This window comes from Felis catus, chromosome B4 (genome assembly GCF_018350175.1).
Source record: "Felis catus isolate Fca126 chromosome B4, F.catus_Fca126_mat1.0, whole genome shotgun sequence".
In the NCBI taxonomy this organism is placed as follows: Eukaryota; Metazoa; Chordata; class Mammalia; order Carnivora; family Felidae; genus Felis; species Felis catus.
This window is the reverse complement of record NC_058374.1, coordinates 30,176,305-30,203,023: the sequence shown is the minus strand read 5'-3', so window position 1 is coordinate 30,203,023 and position 26,719 is coordinate 30,176,305. Positions and strand designations below refer to the sequence as shown.

The following is a 26,719-nucleotide window of genomic DNA, read 5'->3' as shown; positions in this document are numbered from 1 at the left end:
AAACCTTTCAATCTTTCACCTGTGCGCTTGTCATAAATGACCTTTATTATGTTGAGATATGTTCCTTCCATACCTATGGAGAGTTTTTATCATGAAAAGATGTTAATTTGTCAAATGTCTTTTCTGAATTTATTGAGGTGATCATGTGATTTATACCTCATTTTGTTAATGTGGTGTATCACATATAATGATTGATGTATGTAGATCCATCTTTGCATCTAATGGATAAATCCCAATTGGTCACAGAATATTATCCTTTTAGTGTACTGTTGATTTTGTTTTGCTGGAATTTTTTTGAGAATTTTTGCTTCAATTTTCATCAGGGATATTATTTCTCAGGGTCATAATTTTCTTTTCTTGTAGTGTCCTTTGGTATGAGGGTAATGTTAACCTTGTAAAATGAGCATGAGAGAATGTCTTTGTCTTCAATTTTTGGGAAGTGTTTGAGAAAGACTGGCATTAATTATTCTTTAAATGTTTGGTAGAATTCACCAGTGAAACCACCTAGGTGTGGACTTTTCTTTGATGGGGTTTTTGATTACTGATTCAATATTATTATTATTGGTCTACTTAGATTTTCTATTTCTTTACAATTCAGTCTTTGTAGATGATATGTTTCTAGGAATTTATCCATTTCTTCTAGGTTATACAATTTTTTGGCTTATAATTATTCATTGTATCTCATAATCTTTGAATCTCTATAGTATCATTTTATTTTTTTATTTTTTTATTTTTTGCTTTTATTTTTTTTATTTTTATTTTTTTTATATATATATAAAATTTATTGACAAATTGGTTTCCATACAACACCCAGTGCTCATCCCAAAAAGTGCCCTCCTCAATACCCATCACCCACCCCCCCCTCCCTCCCACCCCCCATCAACCCTCAGTTTGTTCTCAGTTTTTAACAGTCTCTTATGCTTTGGCTCTCTCCCACTCTAACCTCTTTTTTTTTTTTCCTTCCCCTCCCCCATGGGTTCCTGTTAAGTTTCTCAGGATCCACATAAGAGTGAAACCATATGGTATCTGTCTTTCTCTGTATGGCTTATTTCACTTAGCATCACACTCTCCAGTTCCATCCACGTTGCTACAAAAGGCCATATTTCGTTTTTTCTCATTGCCACGTAGTACTCCATTGTGTATATAAACCACAATTTCTTTATCCATTCATCAGTTGATGGACATTTAGGCTCTTTCCATAATTTGGCTATTGTTGAGAGTGCTGCTATGAACATTGGGGTACAAGTGGCCCTATGCATCAGTACTCCTGTATCCCTTGGATAAATTCCTAGCAGTGCTATTGCTGGGTCATAGGGTAGGTCTATTTTTAATTTTCTGAGGAACCTCCACACTGCTTTCCAGAGCGGCTGCACCAATTTGCATTCCCACCAACAGTGCAAGAGGGTTCCCATTTCTCCACATCCTCTCCAGCATCTATAGTCTCCTGATTTGTTCATTTTGGCCACTCTGACTGGCGTGAGGTGATACCTGAGTGTGGTTTTGATTTGTATTTCCCTGATAAGGAGCGACGCTGAACATCTTTTCATGTGCCTGTTGGCCATCCGGATGTCTTCTTTAGAGAAGTGTCTATTCATGTTTTCTGCCCATTTCTTCACTGGGTTATTTGTTTTTCGGGTGTGGAGTTTGGTGAGCTCTTTACAGATTTTGGATACTAGCCCTTTGTCTGATATGTCATTTGCGAATATCTTTTCCCATTCCGTTGGTTGCCTTTTAGTTTTGTTGGTTGTTTCCTTTGCTGTGCAGAAGCTTTTTATCTTCATAAGGTCCCAGTAATTCACTTTTCCTTTTAATTCCCTTGCCTTTAGGGATGTGTCGAGTAAGAGATTGCTACGGCTGAGGTCAGAGAGGTCTTTTCCTGCTTTCTCCTCTAAGGTTTTGATGGTTTCCTGTCTCACATTCAGGTCCTTTATCCATTTTGAGTTTATTTTTGTGAATGGTGTGAGAAAGCGGTCTAGTTTCAACCTTCTGCATGTTGCTGTCCAGTTCTCCCAGCACCATTTGTTAAAGAGGCTGTCTTTTTTCCATTGGATGTTCTTTCCTGCTTTGTCAAAGGTTAGTTGGCCATACGTTTGTGGGTCTAGTTCTGGGGTTTCTATTCTATTCCATTGGTCTATGTGTCTGTTTTTGTGCCAATACCATGCTGTCTTGATGATGACAGCTTTGTAGTAGAGGCTAAAGTCTAGGATCGTGATGCCTCCTGCTTTGGTCTTCTTCTTCAAAATTCCTTTGGCTATTCGGGGCCTTTTGTGGTTCCATATGAATTTTAGGATTGCTTGTTCTAGTTTCGAGAAGAATGCTGGTGCAATTTTGATTGGGATTGCATTGAATGTGTAGATAGCTTTGGGTAGTATTGACATTTTGACAATATTTATTTTTCCAATCCATGAGCAGGGAATGTCTTTCCATTTCTTTAAATCTTCTTCAATTCCTTCATAAGCTTTCTATAGTTTTCAGCATACAGATCCTTTACATCTTTGGTTAGATTTATTCCTAGGTATTTTATGCTTCTTGGTGCAATTGTGAATGGGATCAGTTTCTTTATTTGTCTTTCTGTTGCTTCATTGTTAGTGTATAAGAATGCAACTGATTTCTGTACATTGATTTTGTATCCTACAACTTTGCTGAATTCCTGTATCAGTTCTAGCAGACTTTTGGTGGAGTCTATCGGATTTTCCATGTATAATATCATGTCATCTGCAAAAAGCGAAAGCTTGACTTCGTCTTTGCCAATTTTGATGCCTTTGATTTCCTTTTGTTGTCTGATTGCTGATGCTAGAACTTCCAGCACTATGTTAAACAGCAGCGGTGAGAGTGGGCATCCCTGTCGTGTTCCTGATCTCAGGGAAAAAGCTCTCAGTTTTTCCCCATTGAGGATGATGTTAGCTGTGGGCTTTTCATAAATGGCTTTTATGATGTGTAAGTATGTTCCTTCTATCCCGACTTTCTCAAGGGTTTTTATTAAGAAATGGTGCTGGATTTTGTCAAAGGCCTTTTCTGCATCAATTGACAGGATCATATGGTTCTTCTCTTTTTTTTTGTTAATGTGATGTATCACGTTGATTGATTTGCGAATGTTGAACCAGCCCTGCATCCCAGGAATGAATCCCACTTGATCATGGTGAATAATTCTTTTTATATGCCGTTGAATTTGATTTGCTAGTATCTTATTGAGAATTTTTGCATCCATATTCATCAGGGATATTGGCCTGTAGTTCTCTTTTTTTACTGGGTCTCTGTCTGGTTTAGGAATCAAAGTAATACTGGCTTCATAGAAGGAGTCTGGAAGTTTTCCTTCCCTTTCTATTTCTTGGAATAGCTTGAGAAGGATCGGTATTATCTCTGCTTTAAACGTCTGGTAGAAGTCCCCTGGGAAGCCATCTGGTCCTGGACTCTTATTTGTTGGGAGATTTTTGATAACCGATTCAATTTCTTCGCTGGTTATGGGTCTGTTCAAGCTTTCTATTTCCTCCTGGTTGAGTTTTGGAAGAGTGTGGGTGTTCAGGAATTTGTCCATTTCTTCCAGGTTGTCCAATTTGTTGGCATATAATTTTTCATAGTATTCCCTGATAATTGTTTGTATCTCTGAGGGATTGGTTGTAATAATTCCATTTTCATTCATGATTTTATCTATTTGGGTCATCTCCCTTTTCTTTTTGAGAAGCCTGGCTAGAGGTTTGTCAATTTTGTTTATTTTTTCAAAAAACCAACTCTTGGTTTCGTTGATCTGCTCTACAGTTTTTTTAGATTGTATATTGTTTATTTCTGCTCTGATCTGTATTATTTCTCTTCTTCTGCTGGGTTTAGGCTGCCTTTGCTGTTTTGCTTCTAGTTCCTTTAGGTGTGCTGTTAGATTTTGTATTTGGGATTTTTCTTGTTTCTTGAGATAGGCCTGGATTGCAATGTATTTTCCTCTCAGGACTGCCTTCGCTGCGTCCCAAAGCGTTTGGATTGTTGTATTTTCATTTTCGTTTGTTTCCATATATTTTTTAATTTCTTCTCTAATTGCCTGGTTGACCCACTCATTCGTTAGTAGGGTGTTCTTTAACCTCCATGCTTTTGGAGGTTTTCCAGACTTTTTCGTGTGGTTGATTTCAAGCTTCATAGCATTGTGATCTGAAAGTATGCATGGTATAATTTCAATTCTTGTAAACTTATGAAGGGCTGTTTTGTGACCCAGTATATGATCTATCTTGGAGAATGTTCCATGTGCACTCGAGAAGAAAGTATATTCTGTTGCTTTGGGATGTAGAGTTCTAAATATATCTGTCAAGTCCATCTGATCCAATGTATCTTTCAGGGCCCTTGTTTCTTTATTGACCGTGTGTCTAGATGATCTATCCAATTCTGTAAGTGGGGTGTTAAAGTCTCCTGCAATTACCACATTCTTATCAATAAGGTTGCTTATGTTTATGAGTAATTGTTTTATATATTTGGCGGCTCCGGTATTCGGCGCATAGACATTTATAATTGTTAGTTCTTCCTGATGGATAGACCCTGTAACTATTATATAATGTCCTTCTTCATCTCTTGTTACAGCCTTTAATTTAAAGTCTAGTTTGTCTGATATAAGTATGGCTACTCCAGCTTTCTTTTGGCTTCCAGTAGCATGATAAATAGTTCTCTATCCCCTTACTCTCAATCTGAAGGTGTCCTCAGGTCTAAAATGAGTCTCTTGTAGACAGCAAATAGATGGGTCTTGTTTTTTTTATCCATTCTGATACCCTATGTCTTTTGGTTGGAGCATTTAATCCATTTACATTCAGTGTTATTATAGAAAGATACAGGTTTAGAGTCATTGTGATGTCTGTATGTTTTATGCTTGTAGTGATGTCTCTGGGACTTTGTCTCACAGGGTCCCCCTTAGGATCTCTTGTAGGGCTGGTTTAGTGGTGACAAATTCCTTCAGTTTTTGTTTGTTTGGGAAGACCTTTATCTCTCCTTCTATTCTAAATGACAGACTTGCTGGATAAAGGATTCTTGGCTGCATATTTTTTCTGTCTAGCACCCTGAAAATCTCGTGCCAATTCTTTCTGGCCTGCCAGGTTTCAAAAGAGAGATCAGTCACGAGTCTTATAGGTCTCCCTTTATATGTGAGGGCACGTTTACCCCTTGTTGCTTTCAGAATTTTCTCTTTATCCTTGTATTTTGCCAGTTTCACTATGATATGTCGTGCAGAAGATCGATTCAAGTTACGTCTGAAGGGAGTTCTCTGTGCCTCTTGGATTTCAATGCCTTTTTCCTTCCCCAGTTCAGGGAAGTTCTCAGCTATTATTTCTTCAAGTACCCCTTCAGCACCTTTCCTTCTCTCTTCCTCCTCTGGGATACCAATTATGCGTATATTATTTCTTTTTAGTGTATCACTTAGTTCTCTAATTTTCCCCTCATACTCCTGGATTTTTTTATCTCTCTTTTTCTCAGCTTCCTCTTTTTCCATAACTTTATCTTCTAGTTCACCTATTCTCTCCTCTGCCTCTTCAAGCCGAGCTGTAGTGGTTTCCATTTTGTTATGCATTTCGTTTAAAGCGTTTTTCAGCTCCTCGTGACTGTTCCTTAGTCCCTTGATCTCTGTAGCAAGAGATTCTCTGCTGTCCTGTATACTGTTTTCAAGCCCAGTGATTAATTTTATGACTATTATTCTAAATTCTCTTTCTGTTATATTATTTAAATCCTTTTTGATCAGCTCATTAGCTGTTGTTATTTCCTGGAGATTCTTCTGAGGGGAATTCTTCCGCTTGGTCATTTTGGATAGTCCCTGGCATGGTGAGGACCTGCAGGGCACTTCCCCTGTGCTGTGGTGTATAACTGGAGTTGGTGGGCGGGGCCGCAGTCAGACCTGATGTCTGCCCCCAGCCTACCGCTGGGGCCACAGTCCGACTGGTGTGTGCCTTCTCTTCCCCTCTCCTAGGGGCGGGATTCACTGTGGGGTGGGGTGGCCCGTCTGGGCTACTTGCACACTGCCAGGCTTGTGATGCTGGGGATCTGGTGTATTAGCTGGGGTGGGTAGGCAAGGTACACGGGGGCAGGAGGGTCAGGCTTAGATCGCTTCTCCTTAGGTGATCCACTTCAGGAGGGGCCCTGTGGCAGCGGGAGGGAGTCAGATCCACTGCGGGAGGTTTGGCTCTGCAGAAGCTCAGAGTTGGGTGTTTGCGCGGAGCGAGCAAGTTCCCTGGCAGGAACTGGTTCTCTTTGGGATTTTGGCTGGGGGATGGGTGGGGGAGATGGCGTTGGTGAGCACCTTTGTTCCCCGCCAAACTGAGCTCTGTCGTCTGGGGGCTCAGCAGCTCTCCCTCCCTTTGTCCTCCAGCCTTCCCGCTTTCCGAGCAGAGCTGTTAACTTATGACCTCCCAGACGCTAAGTCGCGCTTGTTGTCGGAACACAGTCCATCAGGCCCCTCCGCTTTTGCAAGCCAGACTCGGGGGCTCTGCTTGGCCAGCGAGCCGCCCCTCCGCCCTGGCTCCCTCCCGCCAGTCCGTGGAGCGAGCACCGCCTCGCCGCCCTTCCTACCCTCTTCCGTGGGCCTCTCGTCTGCGTTTGGCTCCAGCGACTCCGTTCTGCTAATCCTCTGGCGGTTTTCTGGGTTATTTAGGCAGGTGTAGGTGGAATCTAGGTGATCAGCAGGACGTGCGGTGAGCCCAGCGTCCTCCTAAGCCGCCATCTTGCCAGAACCCTATAGTATCATTTTAATGTCTACTCTTTCATTTCTGACCTTTGAGTCTTTCTTTTTGTAGAAAAAATACTTAGTCTAGCTAAAGTTTTGTCAATTTTCTTTACCTTTTCAAAAAAACCCATTTCTTATCATCATTGATCTTTTTATTATTTTTATGATCTTTATTTCCACTCTGATCTTTGCTATTTCTTTATTTGTGCTAACTTTGGGCTTAGCATTTTCTTCTTTTATAGTTCCTTGTGGTAAAAAGTTTTTTACTTGATATCTTTCTTTCCTTTTTTTGTAATGCAGATGTTTACCCCTATAAACTTACCTCTTAGAACTGCTTTTGATTCATCCTTAAGTTTTGGTGGGTTGTATTTCTATTTTCATTTGTTCCAAGTTATTTATTCATTTTACATTTTGTTTGTTCTTTGATTGGTTGTTTGGGAATGTGTTGTTTAATTTACACATATCTGTGAATCTACTAGTTTTCACTCAGTTATTGATTTTTCATTCCATACCACTGCAGTCAGAAAAAAATTCTTGGTAATTTTCAATCTTCTTAGATAGTCTAAGACTTGTTTTATGACTTATCATATGACCTCTTCTGGAGACTGCTGTGTGTGTATTTGGGGAGGATATGAGAATGTGTATTGTGCTGCTATTGTATGGAATTCTCTATATGTCAGTTAGGTCTATTTGGTTTAAAGTAGAGCTCAAGTTCAATGTCTCCTTATTGATTTTCTGTCTGGATGATCTATGGGTGTATGATGTTGAAAGTGAGGTATTGAATTCTCATACTATTATTATATTATTGTCTATTTCTCCCTTCATATCTGTTAATACTTGCTGGATATATTTAGGTGTTTGATGTTGGGTGAATAAAAATTTATGATTGTTACATTCTCCTGATGAATTTGCAATTTTATAAATATATAATTATCATTCTGTCTTCTTGTTACTGCTTCTGAATTTAAGTCTATTTTGCCTGATACAAGTATAGCTACGTTGCTTTCATTTGGTTTCCACCAATATCTTTTTCCTTCACTTTGACCCTACATGTGTCCTTGAGTATTCTTGGCTCCTCTGTCAAATAGTAGTTGGCCATATATGAATGTGTTAATTTCTTGGCTCTCAATTCTGTTTGGTTGGTGTATCTGTTTTTATGCCAACTGTTTTCATTACTATAGCTTTATAATAGAGCTTGAAATAAGGAAGTGTGATGCCTCTTGCTTTGTTCTTTCTCAGGATTGCTTTGACTAATTAGGATCTTTGTGATTCTATATAAATTTTAGGGTTGTTTTCCCTAATACTGTAAAATAATGCCATTGGAATCTTAATAGGAATTGCGTTGAACCTATAGATGACTTTGGGTAGTATGGATATTTTGACAATATTAATTCTTCCAATTCATGAACATGGGATACTCTTCTTTTTTTTTTTTTTTCAGTTTCTTTCATTAATGTTTTGTAGTTTTTAGTGTGGACGTATTTTACCTCCAGGGTTACACTTTTTCTTAACTATTTAATTTTTTTGATGCTATTGTAAATGGGATCATTTTATTTCTTTTTCAGATAATTTGTTGTTAAAGTATAGAAATGCTACTGACTTTTGCATGTTAATTTTGCACCCTGCAACTTTACTGAATTCATTGATTGGATATAGCTTTGGTGTTTTTTTGTTTGTTTTGTTTTTTGATAGAGTTTTTAACAAAGAATAGTCTCCCTGCCTGGCTGGAGCAGAACTGGCTCCATAAGTGGCAAGGGTCTTTTTTGTGGTCTTGACTCCAGTAAATTGTGCCCATTTCCCTGGCCAAATAATGCTACTGGCTTTGCTCTGCCAAAGACCAGTTATGCCTGCTGTATCCTCTGTTCAAGTGTGTCTGGGCTACAGAGCCTCTTGTTGTTCTATCTAGGCTTTCTGGTTAGGTTGGTCTAAGAGCTACACTCAGCAGTGGGCAGGGTTTATGAATGAGCTCCCTTGCCTAGGCAGAATGGGCAGACCTGCTCCAAACAGCCTTCCTAGTGTTCCCAATCAGGTTTTCTAGTTGGAATGGGCTGGGAATGGTCGTTGGTGGGGCTACAAATTAGTTCCCTTTTCCAGGCAAAATAGGGAAACTGACTTCAAGTCCAGATCTTTGCGATCTTGACTCAAGATGACTGTTCCCCATGTTCCCTGGCCAAATTTACCACTGGCTTTGCTCTGCAAATAATCAGTTCTGTCTGTCATTTTCTGCTCAGTTTGTGTTGAACCACACAGCTTCCAGGTGTTTTACCCGTCTTCCTGGTCAGGTGGGGCAAGAGATATACTCAATGGTGAACGATGCTATGACTTAGCTCCCCTCTCTGGGCAGTGGTAGACCAAGCTCCAGGGCTAGAAAGATTCCTCTTTTAGGAACCCAAGTCATACAGACCTGCTCCTCACCAAGTTCCCTGGTGAGATTATTTCACTGTCTTGGCTCTGCAAATGAGCAAACCTGTGGTAAGGATACTACTTTGGTACTACAGGTAGGAACTCAATCTGCCAAGGTCTGAGTGCGGGTTTTTGCAAGCAATTCCTCCCTTCCCTGTCACAGATTCCCAGTGGCCAAGTCCCCTGGATTACCCCACAATCCCCATGGTGTGAGACCAGAGTGGGGGCTCCCAACAGGTGACACAATGCTATAGGAGCTGAATGTTCATCCTGGGCTCTCTTTTCCAACTGGAGAAATGGGGCTCAGGGGAAATCTCTCAATGTAGTTCTCCAATGGGCATGGGGAAGAGGCAATATGGTCAGTGTGTAGCCACTTTTCCTATCTTTCTAATGCAATTGGTCTTGGTCTCTATGATGTGGAGACAGTGGTGCTTCACCTTCACCCCAATGTTCTAGGATTTTCTCAGTGGTGTCCTGTCCATGAATAGATTTTAGTTTTTCTTCTTCTTTGAGGAAGTACAGTCAGGAATGACATTTGTTACAATTTTGGTATGCCACTCTTCTACCTTTCATGTTTTTGATGTCATAATTTACCTTTGTTTATTTTGTGTATCCATTAACAAATTACTATAGCTGTGGTTATTTTCAATACTTTTTCCCCTTAACCTTTACAGTTAAAAGGTTAATATTTTACCATACTGCAGCATTAGAGTTTTCTGAATTTAACTATATATTTGTCTTTACTATTTTACTGTATGTTTTCATGTCATAATTAGTGTCCTTTCATTTCAGCCTAAAGAACTCCTTTCAGCATTTATTGTAAGGCCTTTCCAGTGGTGATAAACCAATTCAGCTTCTCTTTGTTTTTGAGTTTTATTTCACCTTCATTTCTGGTAGGCAACTTTGCCTGGTATTCTTTTTGGGTAGTTGTTTTTTTCAACACTTTGATATATCATCCCACTGTTTTTTGGCCTGCAATGTTTTTGCAGACATTGCTTCTAATGCCTGAGAGGATTCCCATGTATGCAAGAAATATTTTCCTCTTACTGCCTTTAAAATTCTCTCATTGTATTTGATTTTAGACAGTTTTATTATAATGTGTATTGGCCAATATTATTGTGAATTGAAGTTTTGCACTGATTTATTACTTTTGTGAACTTGGATATTCTAATATCTCCCTAGATTTGGGAAGTTCTCAGCCATTATTTCTTTACATAAGCTTTGTCCCTCTCCTCTTCTTCTGGGATTCTAATCATCCATATATTAGTCAGATTATTGGTGTTCCATAGTGCATATAGTCTTCATTCGTTTATTTTCTCTTCTTTGTATAATCTTAATACTGTCTTCTACTTTACAAATTCTGTCTTCTGCTGGATTTGCTACTAACTCTGGAATTTCTGTTTGATTCTTTTTATGATCTCTATTTCTCCATTAAACTTCTCATTTTCTTTGTATATTATTTGCCTGCTGTCATTGAGATGCCTTTCTGTGTTTTTTTAAACTTTTTTTTTTTTGAGAGCACATACACACGTGTGTGAGCAGGGGAGGGGCAGAGGGAGAGGGAGAGAGAGAATCTTAAGAGAGAAAGAGCCCCCCAGCCTCCAAACATGGAGCTCAATCTTAGGACTGTGAAATCATGATCTGAGCTGAAATCAAGAGTCAGATGCTTAACCAACTGAGCCACCCAGGTGCCCCTTTCTGTGTTTTCTTGTAGCTCACTGAGATTCCTTAAAACAGCTATTTTGAATTCTTTATCAAATTGCCAATCTCATTTTTTTTGAGTTATTGGAAAATTATTGTATTTCTTTCATGGTAACATGTTTCCTTGATTTTTCATGTTCCTAAATGTGCTCTCTGCTGTCATTACATTTTTAAAAGTAGTCACCCCCTCCAGGCTTATTGACTGGCTTCCAGAGAGAAATCCCTTCTGTCAGCCCTGCTAGGGTTTCTTAAGTTTTTTCAGACCATTTCTATGGGTATGCCTGTTCCATACCTTTTGCTCTCTTTTGTGGGAGAATTCTTAAGCCTTGTTTCTGTGCTATAAAGACAGGCTGGTTGCTCAAGTCCTCCTTTTTTTGTTTTCCTTATGGCAGTGCTGACTGCTCAACTTTATGGTTTCTTCCAGGTCTGCTTTTTGTGGGTGTCCACTGTCTGTCAAATCTCACTCTTGTTGTGGTTGGGAGCATGCACAGGGAGCCAGTCACAGGGTGGAGTTTGTGTGGGTGAGACACATGAAGTGCTGGAGGTGCCTGTGGGTCAGGTGTGGGGGATCCACAGGTGAGGTTTTTTCAGCAGCTGATGTGTGGGCCTCCTGATTGAGTCCTTGACACACTTAGCAGTCACAATCCTTTTATACATTTAGTTCTGAGCCTTGGCTGCTGTTCTCTCAGCCGTTCTCTGCCCTCTGGTCATGCAGCTTATGACTCAGTTCTCTGGATAAGACAGGAGAGAAATGGGTCTTTTTGACAGTATCCTGCATACCTAAAGAAGCTGGGTACTTACTCACATGCTCTCACTCTTTCCCATGCAAGAAATCCCGGGATGAAAAGGGCTCTCTTGATAATGAAGTATGGCTGTCCTGAAGGAGTGGTGCAGTAAAGTCAAAATGTTCCTTTTGCCCTCTACAATGTATCCAATATCAGATTTTGTTGTTGTTCCAACAATGTGCTTGGAACTACTTCCATGGACTCCTGGGCTCAACAAAACGTCTCTCATCTGTGGATGATCATCAACTTGGCTTTCCTTGTGTGGGACAGGGGAGGGGAGATGGCAAAAAAAGAAAAAAAGAAACAAAACCCCTGCAATGTTGATGTCATCACTGTGATCCTCCTTCTCTCTTGCCAAATATTTTACAGGAAATGTCACTTATTGTTTTTAGTTCTCTGATATATCTAATTATATCAAAGTGCTTTTTAGAAAGCTTTCTCCCTTCTCATTGAGAAAGGTTTTCTTTTCTTTTGTAGCATTTTAATGCAGTAGTGCTTTTAGTATTTGCAAATATAGATGTACAAAAGCTCTTCTTCCTTTTCCTATGTAAATTAGAATAATTAGCAGTACAGCCTTCACTGTTTTTTACCTGCTATAGAGGGTGGCATACACAGTTTTTGTTAGAAGGATAGAGTTTCTTATTCTCAGCATCTTCCTTAATTTTGTCCTTTATCCAAATGCTGTTTTAGTTGGGACCAGAATACTCATTTTTGTATTTAATATGTAATCTAATTTAGAAGGATGCATCCATAAGGATATCTTTGACAATCTGAACTATAGGCATAAACCATTGGTTTCCCCTCACTAATTCAGTTAAAGTTTATTAGATTTTTTTTTACAAATCCTACTGATTTTAAAAGTAACGTGCTGTTGCAGAACACTTTCATTTAAACAAATAAGTATAAGCTTATATTATTTACTCATTGGCTAGAATTAAACTGAAGCCACAGGCTGAGAGGCTTAGCAAGAGTTTGTAAGTGAGAAAATAAAATACTGTTGACATTATTTATTTCAAGCCATAATTCTAAACTAGTCATTAACATTTGTCAAATATGAACAAAAGCTGGGGGGGATCAAGTCACTAAAGATAAAAACCTTAGTGCATGTTAGGGTAATGGCCCCATACTGTGAAATTTATGTTTATTCTTCATCTTATTTTCATGAAAGTATCAAAACTAGATTGTATGAAAATATTTTGGTACATCTTGGTATTAAATACTGAATATAATTTTGGATGCAGGTGGTACAGAAGACTAGCTATCCTAATGACCTAATTCTAACTAAAATGCTACATTTAAAAAATGCATTTTATTTTTTTTTAATTTTTAACATTTATTTTTGAGAGACAGAGAGACAGAGCATGAGTAGGGGAGGGGCAAAGAGAGAGGGAGACACAGAATCTGAAGCAGGCTCCAAGCTCTGAGCTGTCAGCACAGAGCCCAATGCTGGGCTTGAACTCACAAACCGCGACGTCAGACGCTTAACCGACTGAGCCACCCAGGTGCCCCTAAAAATGCATTTTAAAAACTATTGCTGAGATGGCATAAAATATACTCAGGAAAGCAACACAAACAAAAAAAGAAGAAGTAAAAGCATTTAACTTGCAGATTTATGCTAAAAATGTGTGTGTGTGTGTGTGTGTGTGTGTGTGTGTGTTGTACATAATTTTATAAAGTGGATTGTCCTGGAATAATGTGGGAGGTGGGGGAGAAGACAAGGTGGGTAATTTCACAATAAAGGGAAATAAAAAAGAGGGCATAATCAAGTATTTTGGAAAGTACTGGTATAGAACATCATTATTATATATGGCTTATGGTGGCAGATGTGAAAGCTGGGAGAGAAGGGAATGGGATTATAACAACACAGAGTAGGAACCATTAGAATGACTTTTTTAAAAACTATGTATTAGTTTTACATACTTTCTGAATGCTTAAAACATTTCATAAAAAGTAAAATGAAAAATCATGCTGCAAAAAGTATTCCAGGTAATTAGTTATTTTACATTGTTATATCTTTTACCTTGAGTGTCAAAGGTTGAAAAACTGATCCTGTTTGTAGAGAATTTACGTGGTGCAATGTGACTGTTAAAAAAATCTTCTTGATGTTGTGTGGACATATATCTGTTTTTGAATAAATTCACACCTAAAATAAAATGAAAAAAAATTTCACAAAGACATTGCAAATATTTGCATACTACTCCCTAGTCTCCATGTATTAGTTTTTATTTTTGCATTTGTAATTTTTCTTTTCAGATTTTTAAATGTTTATTTATTTATTTTGAGAGAGGGACAGGGATAGAGAGAGAACAAGTGGGGGAGTGCAGACAGAGGGAGACAGAGAATCCCAAGCTGGCTTCTACATGGGGCTGGATCTCATGACCCTGAGATCATGACCTTAGCCAAAATCAAGAGTCAGACACTTAACTGACTGAACCACCCAGGGGTCCCTTCTTTTCATATCTGAGTGGTCACTTGTCTATCATTCCAATTTCTATAAACTACTTTTTCATTTTCCCTCCCTTTTTTTGTTCTGTACTTTTAGGTAACATCTTCCTTAATCTTGACCTTTAACCCAAACTCACTTTACTTTAAACATGAATATTCATTTCTATATTTGAGCTATAGTCTTGTTTTAACTCCTTTCCTCTTAGCAATTTCTTCCAAATTTTGCTTAGAGCATTTAATTATAAATTCACAATTAGTAAATAAGCATAGATTAATTAGCTAAATAAATTTTTTTCTTAAAGGATATGGTATTTTAAGTTGACTAAATGTAGGTAAGAGTACTTCATTGCTTTGCCAAAGGTTATTATTTAAAATTGACAAGGACTCCTAATAATAAGGAACATTGAAGAAAATAGTAATTGAAAGTACCAAAACAAAAATAGTCTGAAAATTAAAGACAGAAAAATTACTCTTCATACTTTATCAAATTTGCTAGAGTAAAACACGAAACAAATTTAACTGCTTGATTCAAACAGTTTCATTTTTATAATGCCTTAGTCATAAGCTGTTTGAGTTAGTCATTTTTATTTGTGGGGTGCCTGGGTGGCTCAGTGACTTGAGCATCTGACTTCAGCTCAGGTCATGATTTCAGGTTCATGAGTTTGAGCCCTGAATTGGGTTTGCTGCTGTCAGTGCAGAGCCTGCTTTAGATCTTCTGTTCCCCGCAGCCCCCCCCCCCCCCCCCGCCCAAAGTCTCTGCCCTTCCCCCGCTCATGCTCTCTCTCTCTCTCTCTCTCTCTCTCTTAAAAACAAAAATAAAACATTAAAAAATTTATTTGCTTCATTTTTTAAATTTTATTTTAATTCCGGTTAGTTTCCATACAATGTTATGTTACTTTCAAGTGTACAATAAATATAGTGATTCGGCAATTCCATATACCACCCAGTGCTCATCACAAGTGCCTCATTAATTCCCATCATCTATTTCACCCATCCCCCACATACTTCCCCTCTGGTAACTATCAGTTTGTTCCCTGTAGTTAAGAATCTATTTCTTGGTTTGTCTTTCTCTTTCTCTTTTTTTTTTTCCATTGCTCATTTGTTTTGTTTCTTACATTCCACATAAGTAGAATCACATGGTTTTTGTCTTTCTCTGACCGACTTTTTCCACTTAGCATTATATTCTCTAGCTCCATCCATCTCATGGCATATGGAACTCAAAATGGATTAAAAACTTAAATGTGAAGGCTGAAACCACAAATATCCTAGAAGAGAGCTCAGGAAGTAATGTTTCTGACATTGGCTGAGGCAACATTTTTCTAGGTATGTCTCCTGAGGCAAGGGAGAGCAAAAATAAACTATTGTAACTATATCAAAATAAAATTCTTCTGCACAGCAAAAACAAACAAACAAACAAAAACAAAAAAAAATCAACAAATTAAAGGCAATATACTGAGTGGGAGAAGATATTTGACTATTTTAACTAGTTCTTTTTCAGAAATAAATGTGTGCGGGGCGCCTGGGTGGCGCAGTCGGTTAAGCGTCCGACTTCAGCCAGGTCACGATCTCGCGGTCCGTGAGTTCGAGCCCCGCGTCGGGCTCTGGGCTGATGGCTCAGAGCCTGGAGCCTGTTTCCGATTCTGTGTCTCCCTCTCTCTCTCTGCCCCTCCCCCGTTCATGCTCTGTCTCTCTCTGTCCCAAAAATAAATAAACGTTGAAAAAAAAAAAAAAAAGAAAGAAATGTGTGATATAATGAAATAAAGCATTCAAAAGCAAAGTTTCAGAAATCTTGCCTTAATCTTAAATTTCACCAAGAACACATATTTTGGTGCTTATTATTTGAGATTCAACTATTTCCAAATGCTATATTTCAGCATTGTTTCTGCAAAAGTCATGACTACAATATTTCTTGCACCAGAGAGAAACGTATCTAATAGTGTTACTCCAGGATTAGAAACAGTAGTGTAATCTGTGAGTAGACAACTACTCTAATAGACATGTAACTTCACATACCAACTTAATTATGTACAGGGAATTGCTAACTAATGAAATAACTGTTATAATCCTCTCATAACACTCATCAACTAGCCTTTACTGTTTTTTCCAGTTTAAAGCAACTTACCTTTCCAAACCAGCAACAGAAAGTGAGTAGACTAGCAGTGAGAAATACTACACTGAGTATATTCTAAGGTCACTAAAGCACTGGATATTATGGTTCACTTTCTAAGTGAATGAGTTTTAAAATTAATAATATCTAGCTGATTTTCTATTGATAGCAAATGCTAAAGTTTAATTAATTATAAGAGGGAATTCATGAAGATTTTTACCCATGTAATAATATATACTTACTGTTGTCATTAATGATCCATACATAATAAAATCCAAAAAAAAAGACATAAACTATAAATATTAGACTTGAAAAATACTTGTCACCAGGGTGACTTTTATGTTGTGTCTTGATTTTATCAATTATTTTTTCTCTTCCAACATTATATGTCAAGTGTCCTACATCAGTCTCTATAGACAAAAAAAAAAATCCCCAAACACTTTAAAAGGTAAACATTAATGTGTGGTTGTTTGTGTGTGTGGTATGAATTTAATTAGCATTTGTTATTATAGTAAAAGAGAAAAACACAATGTCTGAATTGTACAATCAAAAATTTCATAGAATTTGCATGGCTAAAGCAATTATATAAGCCTCATTATAATGAAATGCTTAGGGATTTGATCAAGAAAAAAGGATGATGAAAACCTGATAAAACTGAGGCACAACTGACACTGAATAATCCCTTAACCAGTGCTTTTTCTACACAAGGCTATCTTTTTTAAAAAACTATTTTTAATTTTTCTTTTTTAGAAAAGAGAGAGAGCATGTGAAAGGGGGAGAGGGGCAGAGGGAGGGAAGACGAGAGAGAGAGAGAGAGAGAGGGAGAGAGAGAGAGAGAGAGAGAGAGAATCTTAAGTAAGCTCCATGCTCAGCGCGGAGCCCAACACGGGGCTAGATCCCATGACCGTGGGTTCATGACCTGAGCTGAAATCAAATATCAGATGCTGCACTGACTGAGCCACCTAGGCACCCCTACAATGTGATCTTTTTATAAAAACTTAAATAATTTTGAAGAGTTAATGTTAATATTATAACTTCCAAGTTTACACTAAAAGGACATTCATGCTGTAGAAGTATACAAATGAGATGGAATATGACATTTTTGTTCATAGTTCAAGTTATAAACCATAGTCCCACATCAGAAAAAGTTACTATGAGGCAGAAATTCTTTGACTCTCTCAAGACTATTTTATGCCATTTTTAGGTTATATAATTGTAAATTAAGTAGGCATCAGTGATGTAGAAGAATAAGATATTCTGTGGTCTAAAAAAAGTGTCTATCAGTTCCCCTTATGCATACACCTTGTAGCTGGAGAAAGGAATATGAGTAAATTTGCAGTAGTACCTGCATTGAGATTGCATACCAATTCATTTGAGGTTTTTTTTAATATATGAAATTTATTGTCAAATTGGTTTCCATACAACACCCAGTGCTCATCCTAAAAGACGCCCTCTTCAATACCCATCACCTACCCTCCTCTCCCTCCCACCCCCATAAACCCTCAGTTTGTTCTCAGTTTTTAAGAGTCTCTTATGCTTTGGCTCTCTCCCACTCTAACCTCTTTTTTTTTTCCTTCCCCTCCCCCATGGGTTTCTGTTAAGTTTCTCAGGATCCACATAAGAGTGAAAACATATGGTGTCTTCATTTGAGTTTTTATGGGATTTGAACATTTGCTGGATTTAGAAACTACTAACTAGGTCAAACAGGAGGAAAAACACAAGAAAGATATTAAAAAAGAATTTAAATTAAAAAGGAGATAACTAGGATTGGTGATTTGGATCAAATAAAATACCTAATGTTTTGTGAATGAAAGATGGTTATAGGAAAGCAAGTATCAAAGGTTGGAAACTTATCATAAATCTGACACCATAATAGGGACCTTGCTTTGTTGTAATGACTGAGACCATGAATAATTGTTAAAGGTTGTACTCTGATCTTTGTTGCCCAAATATATATTCACTGCAACATAAGAAGAGGAGGCAACCAGCCTGGGTATCTTTACCAAAAAGAACCACAAAGCATAAGATTGGATAGAACAACTTTCACTACATTTTGCAAAAATAAAATGACATACAGCAGTGAGAAATGGGGATATTAGTAGATACATCTGAGGCTTCTTTGGTTGTTTCTGCAATTTGTATAAGTAAGAATTAATTGTCCATTTGAACTGGACCAAGAGATTCTTAAATAAGCACAGAGGCATTAAGAGCATTTCATAGTGGATAGGATTAAAAACTGGGTGGGGGTGGGGGTGGGGAAGGTATGTCCTAGAGAAATTTATGATCTAGTAAGAATCACAATTTCCCTCCTTCACTATGACCTCTCACTGCTTTAATGCTTTCTGAAAACTCTCCTTCCTGAACTTCCTAGTGTAGAGTACACACTTATTTTTATTTTTATTTATTTTTATTTTTAAAAATTTACATCCAAATTAGTTAGCATATAGTGAAACAATTATTTCAGGAGTAGATTCCTTAGTGCCCCTTACCCATTTAGCCCATCCTCCCTCCCACAACCCCTCCAGTAACCCTCAGTTTGTTCTCCATAATTTTGAGTCTCTTCTGCTTTGTCCCCCTCCCTGTTTTTGTATTATTTTTGTTTCCCTTCCCTTATGTTCATATGTTTTGTCTCCTAAAGTCCTCATATGAGTGAAGTCACATGCTTTCTGTCTTTCTCTGACTGCCTAATTTCTCTTAGCATACTACCCTCCAGTTCCATCCATGTAGTTGCAAATGGCAAGATTTCATTCTTTTTGATTTCCAAATAATACTCCATTGTATACCACATCTTCTTTATCCATTAATCCATCGATGGACATTTGGGCTTTTTCCAAACTTTAGCTATTGTTGACAGTGCTGCACAAACCTGGGGGTGCATGTGTCCCTTCAAAACAGCACACCTGTATCCCATGGATAAATACCTAGTAGTGCAATTGCTGGGTCATAGGATAGTTCTATTTTTATTTTTTTGAGGAACCTCCATACTGTTTTCCAGAGTGGCTGCACAAGCTTGCATTCCCACCAACAATTCATTTTTTTTCAATATATGAAATTTATTGTCAAATTGGTTTCCTTACAACACCCAGGGCTCATCCCAAAAGGTGCTGGTCCCAATACCCATCACCCACCCTCCCCTCCCTCCCACCACCCATCAACCCTCAGTTTGTTCTCAGTTTTTAAGAGTCTCTTATGCTTTGGCTCTCTCCCACTCTAACCTCTTTTTTTTCCCTTCCCCTCCCCCATGGATTTCTGTTATGTTTCTCAGATCCACATAAGAGTGAAAACATATGGTATCTGTCTTTCTCTGTATGGCTTATTTCACTTAGCATCACACTCTCCAGTTCCATCCACGTTGCTACAAAGGGCCATATTTCATTCTTTCTCATTGCCACATAGTACTCCATTGTGTATATAAACCACAATTTCTTTATCCATTCATCAGTTGATGGACATTTAGGCTCTTTCCATAATTTGGCTATTGTTGAGAGTGCTGCTATAAACATTGGGGTACAAGTGCCCCTATGCATCAGTACTCCTGTATCCCTTGGGCAAATTCCTAGCAGTGCTATTGCTGGGTCATAGGGTAGGTCTATTTTTAATTTTCTGAGGAACCTCCACACTGTTTTCCAGAGTGGCTGCACCAATTTGCATTCCCACCAACAGTGCAAGAAGGTTCCCGTTTCTCCACATCCTCGGCAGCATCTATAGTCTCCTGATTTGTTCATTTTGGCCACTCTGACTGGCGTGAGGTGATATCTGAGTGTGGTTTTGATTTGTATTTCCCTGATGAGGAGCGACGTTGAGCATCTTTTCATGTGCCTGTTGGCCATCCGGATGTCTTCTTTAGAGAAGTGTCTATTCATGCTTTCTGCCCATTTCTTCACTGGGTTATTTGTTTTTCGGGTGTGGAGTTTGGTGAGCTCTTTACAGATTTTGGATACTAGCCCTTTGTCTGATATGTCATTTGCAAAGATCTTTTCCCATTCCGTTGGCTGCCTTTTAGTTTTTTTGGTTGTTTCCTTTGCTGTGCAGAAGCTTTTTATCTTCATAAGGTCCCAGTAGTTCATTTTTGCTTTAAATTCCCTTGCCTTTGGGGATGTGTCAAGTAAGAAATTGCTACGGCTGAGGTCAGAGAGGTCTTTTCCTGCTTTCTCCTCTAGGGTTTTGATGGTTTCCTGTCTCACATTCAGGTCCTTTATCCATTTTGAGTTTATTTTTGTGAATGGTGTGAGAAAGTGGTCTATTTCAATCTTCTGCATGTTGCTGTCTAGTTGTCCCAGCACCATTTGTTAAAGAGACTGCCTTTTTTCCATTGGATGTTCTTTCCTGCTTTGTCAAAGGTTAGTTGGCCATACGTTTGTGGGTCTAGTTCTGGGGTTTCTATTCTATTCCATTGGTCTATGTGTCTGTTTTTGTGCCAATACCATGCTGTCTTGATGGTTACAGCTTTGTAGTAGAGGCTAAAGTCTGGGATCGTGATGCCTCCTGCCTTGGTCTTCTTCAAAATTACTTTGGCTATTCGGGGCCTTTTGTGGTTCCATATGAATTTTAGGATTGCTTGTTCTAGTTTCGAGAAGAATGCTGGTGCAATTTTGATTGGGATTGCATTGAATGTGTAGATAGCTTTGGGTAGTATTGACATTTTGACAATATTTATTCTTCCAATCCATGAGCACAGAATGTTTTTCCATTTCTTTGTATCTACTTCAATTTCCTTCATAAGCTTTCTATAGTTTTCAGCATACAGATCTTTTACATCTTTGGTTAGATTTGTCCCTAGGTATTTTATGCTTCTTGGTGCAATTGTGAATGGGATCAGTTTCTTTATTTGTCTCTCTGTTGCTTCATTATTAGTGTATAGGAATGCAACTGATATCTGTATATTGATTTTGTATCCTGCAACTTTGCTGAATTCATGTATCAGTTCTTTTTTTTTCTTTTTTTTTCTTTTTTTTATATGAAATTTATTGACAAATTGGTTTCCATACAACACCCAGTGCTCATCCCAAAAGGTGCCCTCCTCAATACCCATCACCCACCCTCTCCCCCCTCCCACCCCCCATCAACCCTCTCATGTATCAGTTCTAGCAGACTTCTGGTGGAGTCTATCGGATTTTCCATGTATAGTATCATGTCATCTGCAAAAAGTGAAAGCTTGACTTCATCTTTGCCAATTTTGATGTCTTTGATTTCCTTTTGTTGTCTGATTGCTGATGCTAGCACTTCCAACACTATGTTAAACGACAGCGGTGAGAGTGGGCATCCCTGTCGTGTTCCTGATCTCAGGGAAAAAACTCTCAAGTTTTTCCCCGTTGAGGATGATGTTAGCTGTGGGCTTTTCATAAATGGGTTTTATGATCTTTAAGTATGTTCCTTCTATCCCGACTTTCTCAAGGGTTTTTATTAAGAAAGTTGCTGAATTTTGTCACTTCTGCATTGATTGACAGGATCATATGGTTCTTGTCTTTTCTTTTATTAATGTGATGTATCAAGTTGATTGATTTGCGAATGTTGAACCAGCCCTGCATCCCAGGAATGAATCCCACTTGATCACGGTGAATAATTATTTTCATATGCTATTGAATTCGATTTGCTAGTATCTTATTGAGAATTTTTGCATCCATATTCATCAGGGATATTGGCCTGTAGTTCTCTTTTTTTACTGGGTCTCTGTCTGGTTTAGGAATCAAAGTAATACTGGCTTCATAGAATGAGTCTGGAAGTTTTCCTTCCCTTTCTATTTGTTGGAATAGCTTGAGAAGGATGGGTATTATCTCTCCTTTAAACGTCTGGTAGAACTCCCCTGGGAAGCCATCTGGTCCTGGACTCTTATTTGTTGGGAGATTTTTGATAACTGATTCAATTTCTTCGCTGGTTATGGGTCTGTTCAAGCTTTCTATTTCCTCCTGATTGAGTTTTGGAAGCGTGTGGGTGTTTAGGAATTTGTCCATTTTTTCCATGTTGTCCAGTTTGTTGGCATATAATTTTTCATTGTTCCCTGATAATTGCTTGTATCTCTTAGGGATTGGTTGTAATAATTCCATTTTCATTCATGATTTTATCTATTTGGGTCATCTCCCTTTTTTTTTGAGAAGCCTGGCTGGAGGTTTGTCAATTTTATTTATTTTTTCAAAAAACCAACTCTTGGTTTTGTTGATCTGCTCTACAGTTTTTTTAGATTCTATATTGTTTATTTCTGCTCTGATCTTTATTATGTCTCTTCTTCTGCTGGATTTAGGCTGTCTTTGCTGTTCTGCTTCTGTTTCCTTTAGGTGTGCTGTTAGATTTTGTATTTGGGATTTTTCTTGTTTCTTGAGATAGGCCTGGATTGCAATGTATTTTCCTCTCAGGACTGCCTTCGCTGCATCCCAAAGCGTCTGGATTGTTTTATTTTCATTTTCGTTTGTTTCCATGTATTTTTTAATTTCTTCTCTAATTGCCTGGTTGACCCACTCATTCTTTAGTAGGGTGTTCTTTAACCTCCATGCTTTTGGAGGTTTTCCAGACTTTTTCCTGTGGTTGATTTCAAGCTTCATAGCATTGTGGTCTGAAAGTATGCATGGTATAATTTCAATTCTTGTATACTTATGAAGGGCTGTTTTGTGACCCAGTATGTGATCTATCTTGGAGAATGTTCCATGTGCACTTGAGAAGAAAGTATATTCTGTTGCTTTGGGATGCAAAGTTCTAAATATATCTGTCAAGTCCATCTGATCCAACGTATTATTCAGGGCCCTTGTTTCTTTATTGACCGTGTGTCTAGATGATCTATCCATTTCTGTAAGGGGAGTGTTAAAGTCCCCTGCAATTACCACATTCTTATCAATAAGGTTGCTTATGTTTATGAGTAATTGTTTTATATATTGGGGTCTCCCATATTTGGTGCATAGACATTTATAATTGTTAGCTCTTCCTGATGGATAGACCCTGTAATTATTATATAATGTCCTTCTTCATCTCTTGTTACGGCCTTTAATTTAAAGTCTAGTTTGTCTGATATAAGTATGGCTACTCCAGCTTTCTTTTGGCTTCCAGTAGCATGATAAATAGTCCTCCATCCCCTCACTTTCAATCTGAAGGTGTCCTCACATCTGAAATGAGTCTCTTGTAGACATCAAATAGATGGGTCTTGTTTTTTTTATCCATTCTGACACCCTATGTCTTTTGGTTGGTGCATTTAATCCATTTACATTCAGTGTTATTATAGAAAAATATGAGTTTAGAGTCATTGTGATGTCTGTATGTTTTATGCTTGTAGCGATGTCTCTGGTACTTTGTCTCACAGGATCCCCCTTAGGATCTCTTGTAGGGCTGGTTTAGTGTTGATGAATTCCTTCAGTTTTGTGTGTTTGGGAAGACCTTTATCTCTCCTTCTATTCTAAATGACAGACTTACTGGATAAAGGATTCTCGGCTGCATATTTTTTCTGTTTATCGCATTGAAGATCTCCTGCCATTCCTTTCTGGCCTGCCAAGTTTCAGAAGAGAGATTGGTCGCAAGTATTATAGGTCTCCCTTTATATGTTAGGGCATGTTTATCCCTGGCTGCTTTCAGAATTTTCTCTTTATCCTTGTATTTTGCCAGTTTCACTATGATATGTCGTGCAGAAGATCGATTCAAGTTACGTCTGAAGGGAGTTCTCTGTGCCTCTTGGATTTCAGTGCCTTTTTCCTTCCCCAGTTCAGGGAAGTTCTCAGCTATTATTTCTTCTTATTTTTTTTAATTTTAATTTTATTTTTTTTATTTTTTTTCAATATATGAAATTTATTGTCAAATTGGTTTCCTTACAACATCCAGTGCTCATCCCAAAAGGTGCCCTCCTCAATACCCATCACCCACCCTCCCCTCCCTCCCACCACCCATCAACCCTCAGTTTGTTCTCAGTTTTTAAGAGTCTCTTATGCTTTGGCTCTCTCCCACTCTAACCTCTTTTTTTTTCTTCTTCCCCTCCCCCATGGGTTTCTGTTAAGTTTCTCAGGATCCACATAAGAGCAAAACATATGGTATCTGCATGGCTTATTTCACTTTGCATCACACTCTCCAGTTCCATCCACGTTGCTACAAAGGGCCATATTTTGTTCTTTCTCATTGCCATATAGTACTCCATTGTGTATATAAACCACAGTTGCTTTATCCATTCATCAGTTGATGGACATTTAGACTCTTTCCATAATTTGGCTATTGTTGAGAGTGCTGCTATAAACATTGGGGTACAAGTGCCCCTATGCATCAGTACTCCTGTATCCCTTGGGTAAATTCCTAGTAGTGCTATTGCTGGGACATAGGGTAGGTCTATTTTTAATTTTCTGAGGAACCTCCACACTGTTTTCCAGAGTGGCTGTACCAGTTTGCATTCCCACCAACACTGCAAGAGGGTTCCTGTTTCTCTGCATCCTCTCCAGCATCTATAGTCTCCGATTTGTTCATTTTGGCCACTCTGACTGGCGTGAGGTGATATCTGAGTGTGGTTTTGATTTGTATTTCCCTGATGAGGAGCGACGTTGAGCATCTTTTCATGTGCCTGTTGGCCATCCGGATGTCTTCTTTAGAGAAGTGTCTATTCATGTTTTCTGCCCATTTCAGCTATTATTTCTTCAAGTACACCTTCAGCACCTTCCCCTCTCTCTTCCTTCTCTGGAATACCAATTATGCGTAGATTATTTCTCTTTAGTGCATCACTTAGTTCTCTAATTTTCCCCCAATACTCCTGGATTTTTTAATCTCTCTTTTTCTCAGCTTCCTCTTTTTCCATAATTTTATCTTCTAGTTCACCTATTCTCTCCTCTGCCTCTTCAATCCGAGCCGTGGTCATTTCCATTTTATTTTGCAGCTCGTTTATAGAATTTTTTAGCTCCTCCTGACTATTCCTTAGTCCCTTGATCTCTGTAGCAATAGATTTTCTGCTGTCCTCTATACTGTTTTCAAGGCCAGCGATTAATTTTATGACTATTATTCTAAATTCACTTTCTGTTATATTATTTAAATCCTTTTTGATCAATTTGTTAGCTATTGTTATTTTGTGGGAATTCTTTTGAGGGGAATTCTTCCGTTTGGTCATTTTGGATAGTCCCTGGAGTGGTGCAGACCTGCAGGGCACTTCCCCTGTGCTGTCTTGAATAAGTTGTGTTGGTGGGTGGGGTCGCAGTCAGACCTGATGCCTGCCCCCAGCCCACCGCTGGGGCCACAGTCAGACTGGTGTGTACCTTCTCTTCCCCTCTCCTAGGGGCAGGATTCACTGTGTGGTGGCGTGGCCTGTCTGGGTTACTTGCACAGTGCCAGGCTTGTGGTGCTGGGGATCTGGCATATTAGCTGGGGTGGATGGGCAATGTGCACGGGGGCGGAAGGGACAGGCTCAGCTCATTTCTCCTTCGGTGATCTTCTTCAGGAGGGGCCCTGTGGCAGTGGGAGGGAGTCAGATCCTCCTCTGGAGGGATGGATCTGCAGAAGCACAGTGTTCGGTGTTTGCAGGGTGCAAGCAAGTTCTCTGGCAGGAACTGGTTCCCTTTGGGATTTTGCCTGGGGGATGGGCGAGGGAGATGGCGCTGGGAGCACCTTTGTTCCCCGCCAAACTGAGCTCTGTCATCCGGGGCTCAACAACTCTCCCTCCTGTTGTCCTCCAGCCTTCCCGCTCTCCGAGCAGAGCTGTTAACTTATAACCTTATATAACCTTAACTTATAACCTTATATAGCTTATAACAGATGTTAAGTCCCGCTAGCTGTCCAAACACACTCCGTCCAGCTGCTCCACTTTTGCCAGCCAGACTCTGGGTCTCTGCTTGGCCGGGGGGCTGCCCCTCCACCCCGGCTCCCTCCCGCCAGTCCGTGTAGCGTGCACCGCCTCTCCGCCCTTCCTACCCTCTTCCGTGGGCCTCTCGTCTGCGCTTGGCTCTGGAGACTCCGTTCTGCTAGTCTTCTGGAGGTTTTCTGGGTTATTTAGGCAGGTGTGGGTGGAATCTAAGTGACCAGCAGGACGCAGTGATCCCAGGGTCCTCCTACATTGCCATCTTCCCCTGGTTCCCACCAACAATTCAAAAGAGATCCTCTTTCTCCGCATCCTTCCCAACATCTGTTGTTACCTGAGTTGTTAATGTTAGCCATTCTGACAGGTGTAAAGTGGTATCTCATTGTGGTTTTGATTTGTATTTCCCTGATGATCAATGATGTTGAGTATTTTTTCATGTATTGCTTGGCTATCTGGATGTCTTCTTTGGAGAAGTGTCTATTCATGTCTTTTGCCCATTTCTTCACTGGATTATTTGTTTTTTGGGTATTGAGTTTGATAAGTTCTTTACAGATTTTGGATACTAACCCTTTATCTGATATGTCATTTGCAAATATCTTCTCCCATTCTGTTGATTGCCTTTAATTTTGCTGATTGTTTCCTTCTGCTGTGCAGGAGCTTTTTATTTTGATTTTTGCTTTTGTTTCCCTTGCCTTCAGAGACATGTTGAGTAAGAAGTTGCTGCGGCCAAGATCAAAGAGGTTTTTGCCTGCTTTCTCCTCGAGGATTTTGATGGCTTCCCATCTTACATTTAGGTCTTTCATCCATTTTGAGTTTATTTTTGTGTATGGTGTAAGAAAGTGGTCCAGGTTCATTCT

The 26,719-nt window shown here is 39.0% G+C and overlaps 1 protein-coding gene across 1 annotated transcript in view; it reads right to left on the bottom strand.

Annotated features, from left to right (window-relative positions):
* CCDC7 (coiled-coil domain containing 7) overlaps window positions 1-26,719 on the bottom strand; it is a 407,709-nt gene that overhangs the window by 10,988 nt on the left and 370,002 nt on the right. Inside the window, 1 exon segment of the mRNA XM_045062653.1 lies at window positions 13,589-13,711. Coding sequence (XP_044918588.1) covers window positions 13,589-13,711 — 123 coding nt within the window.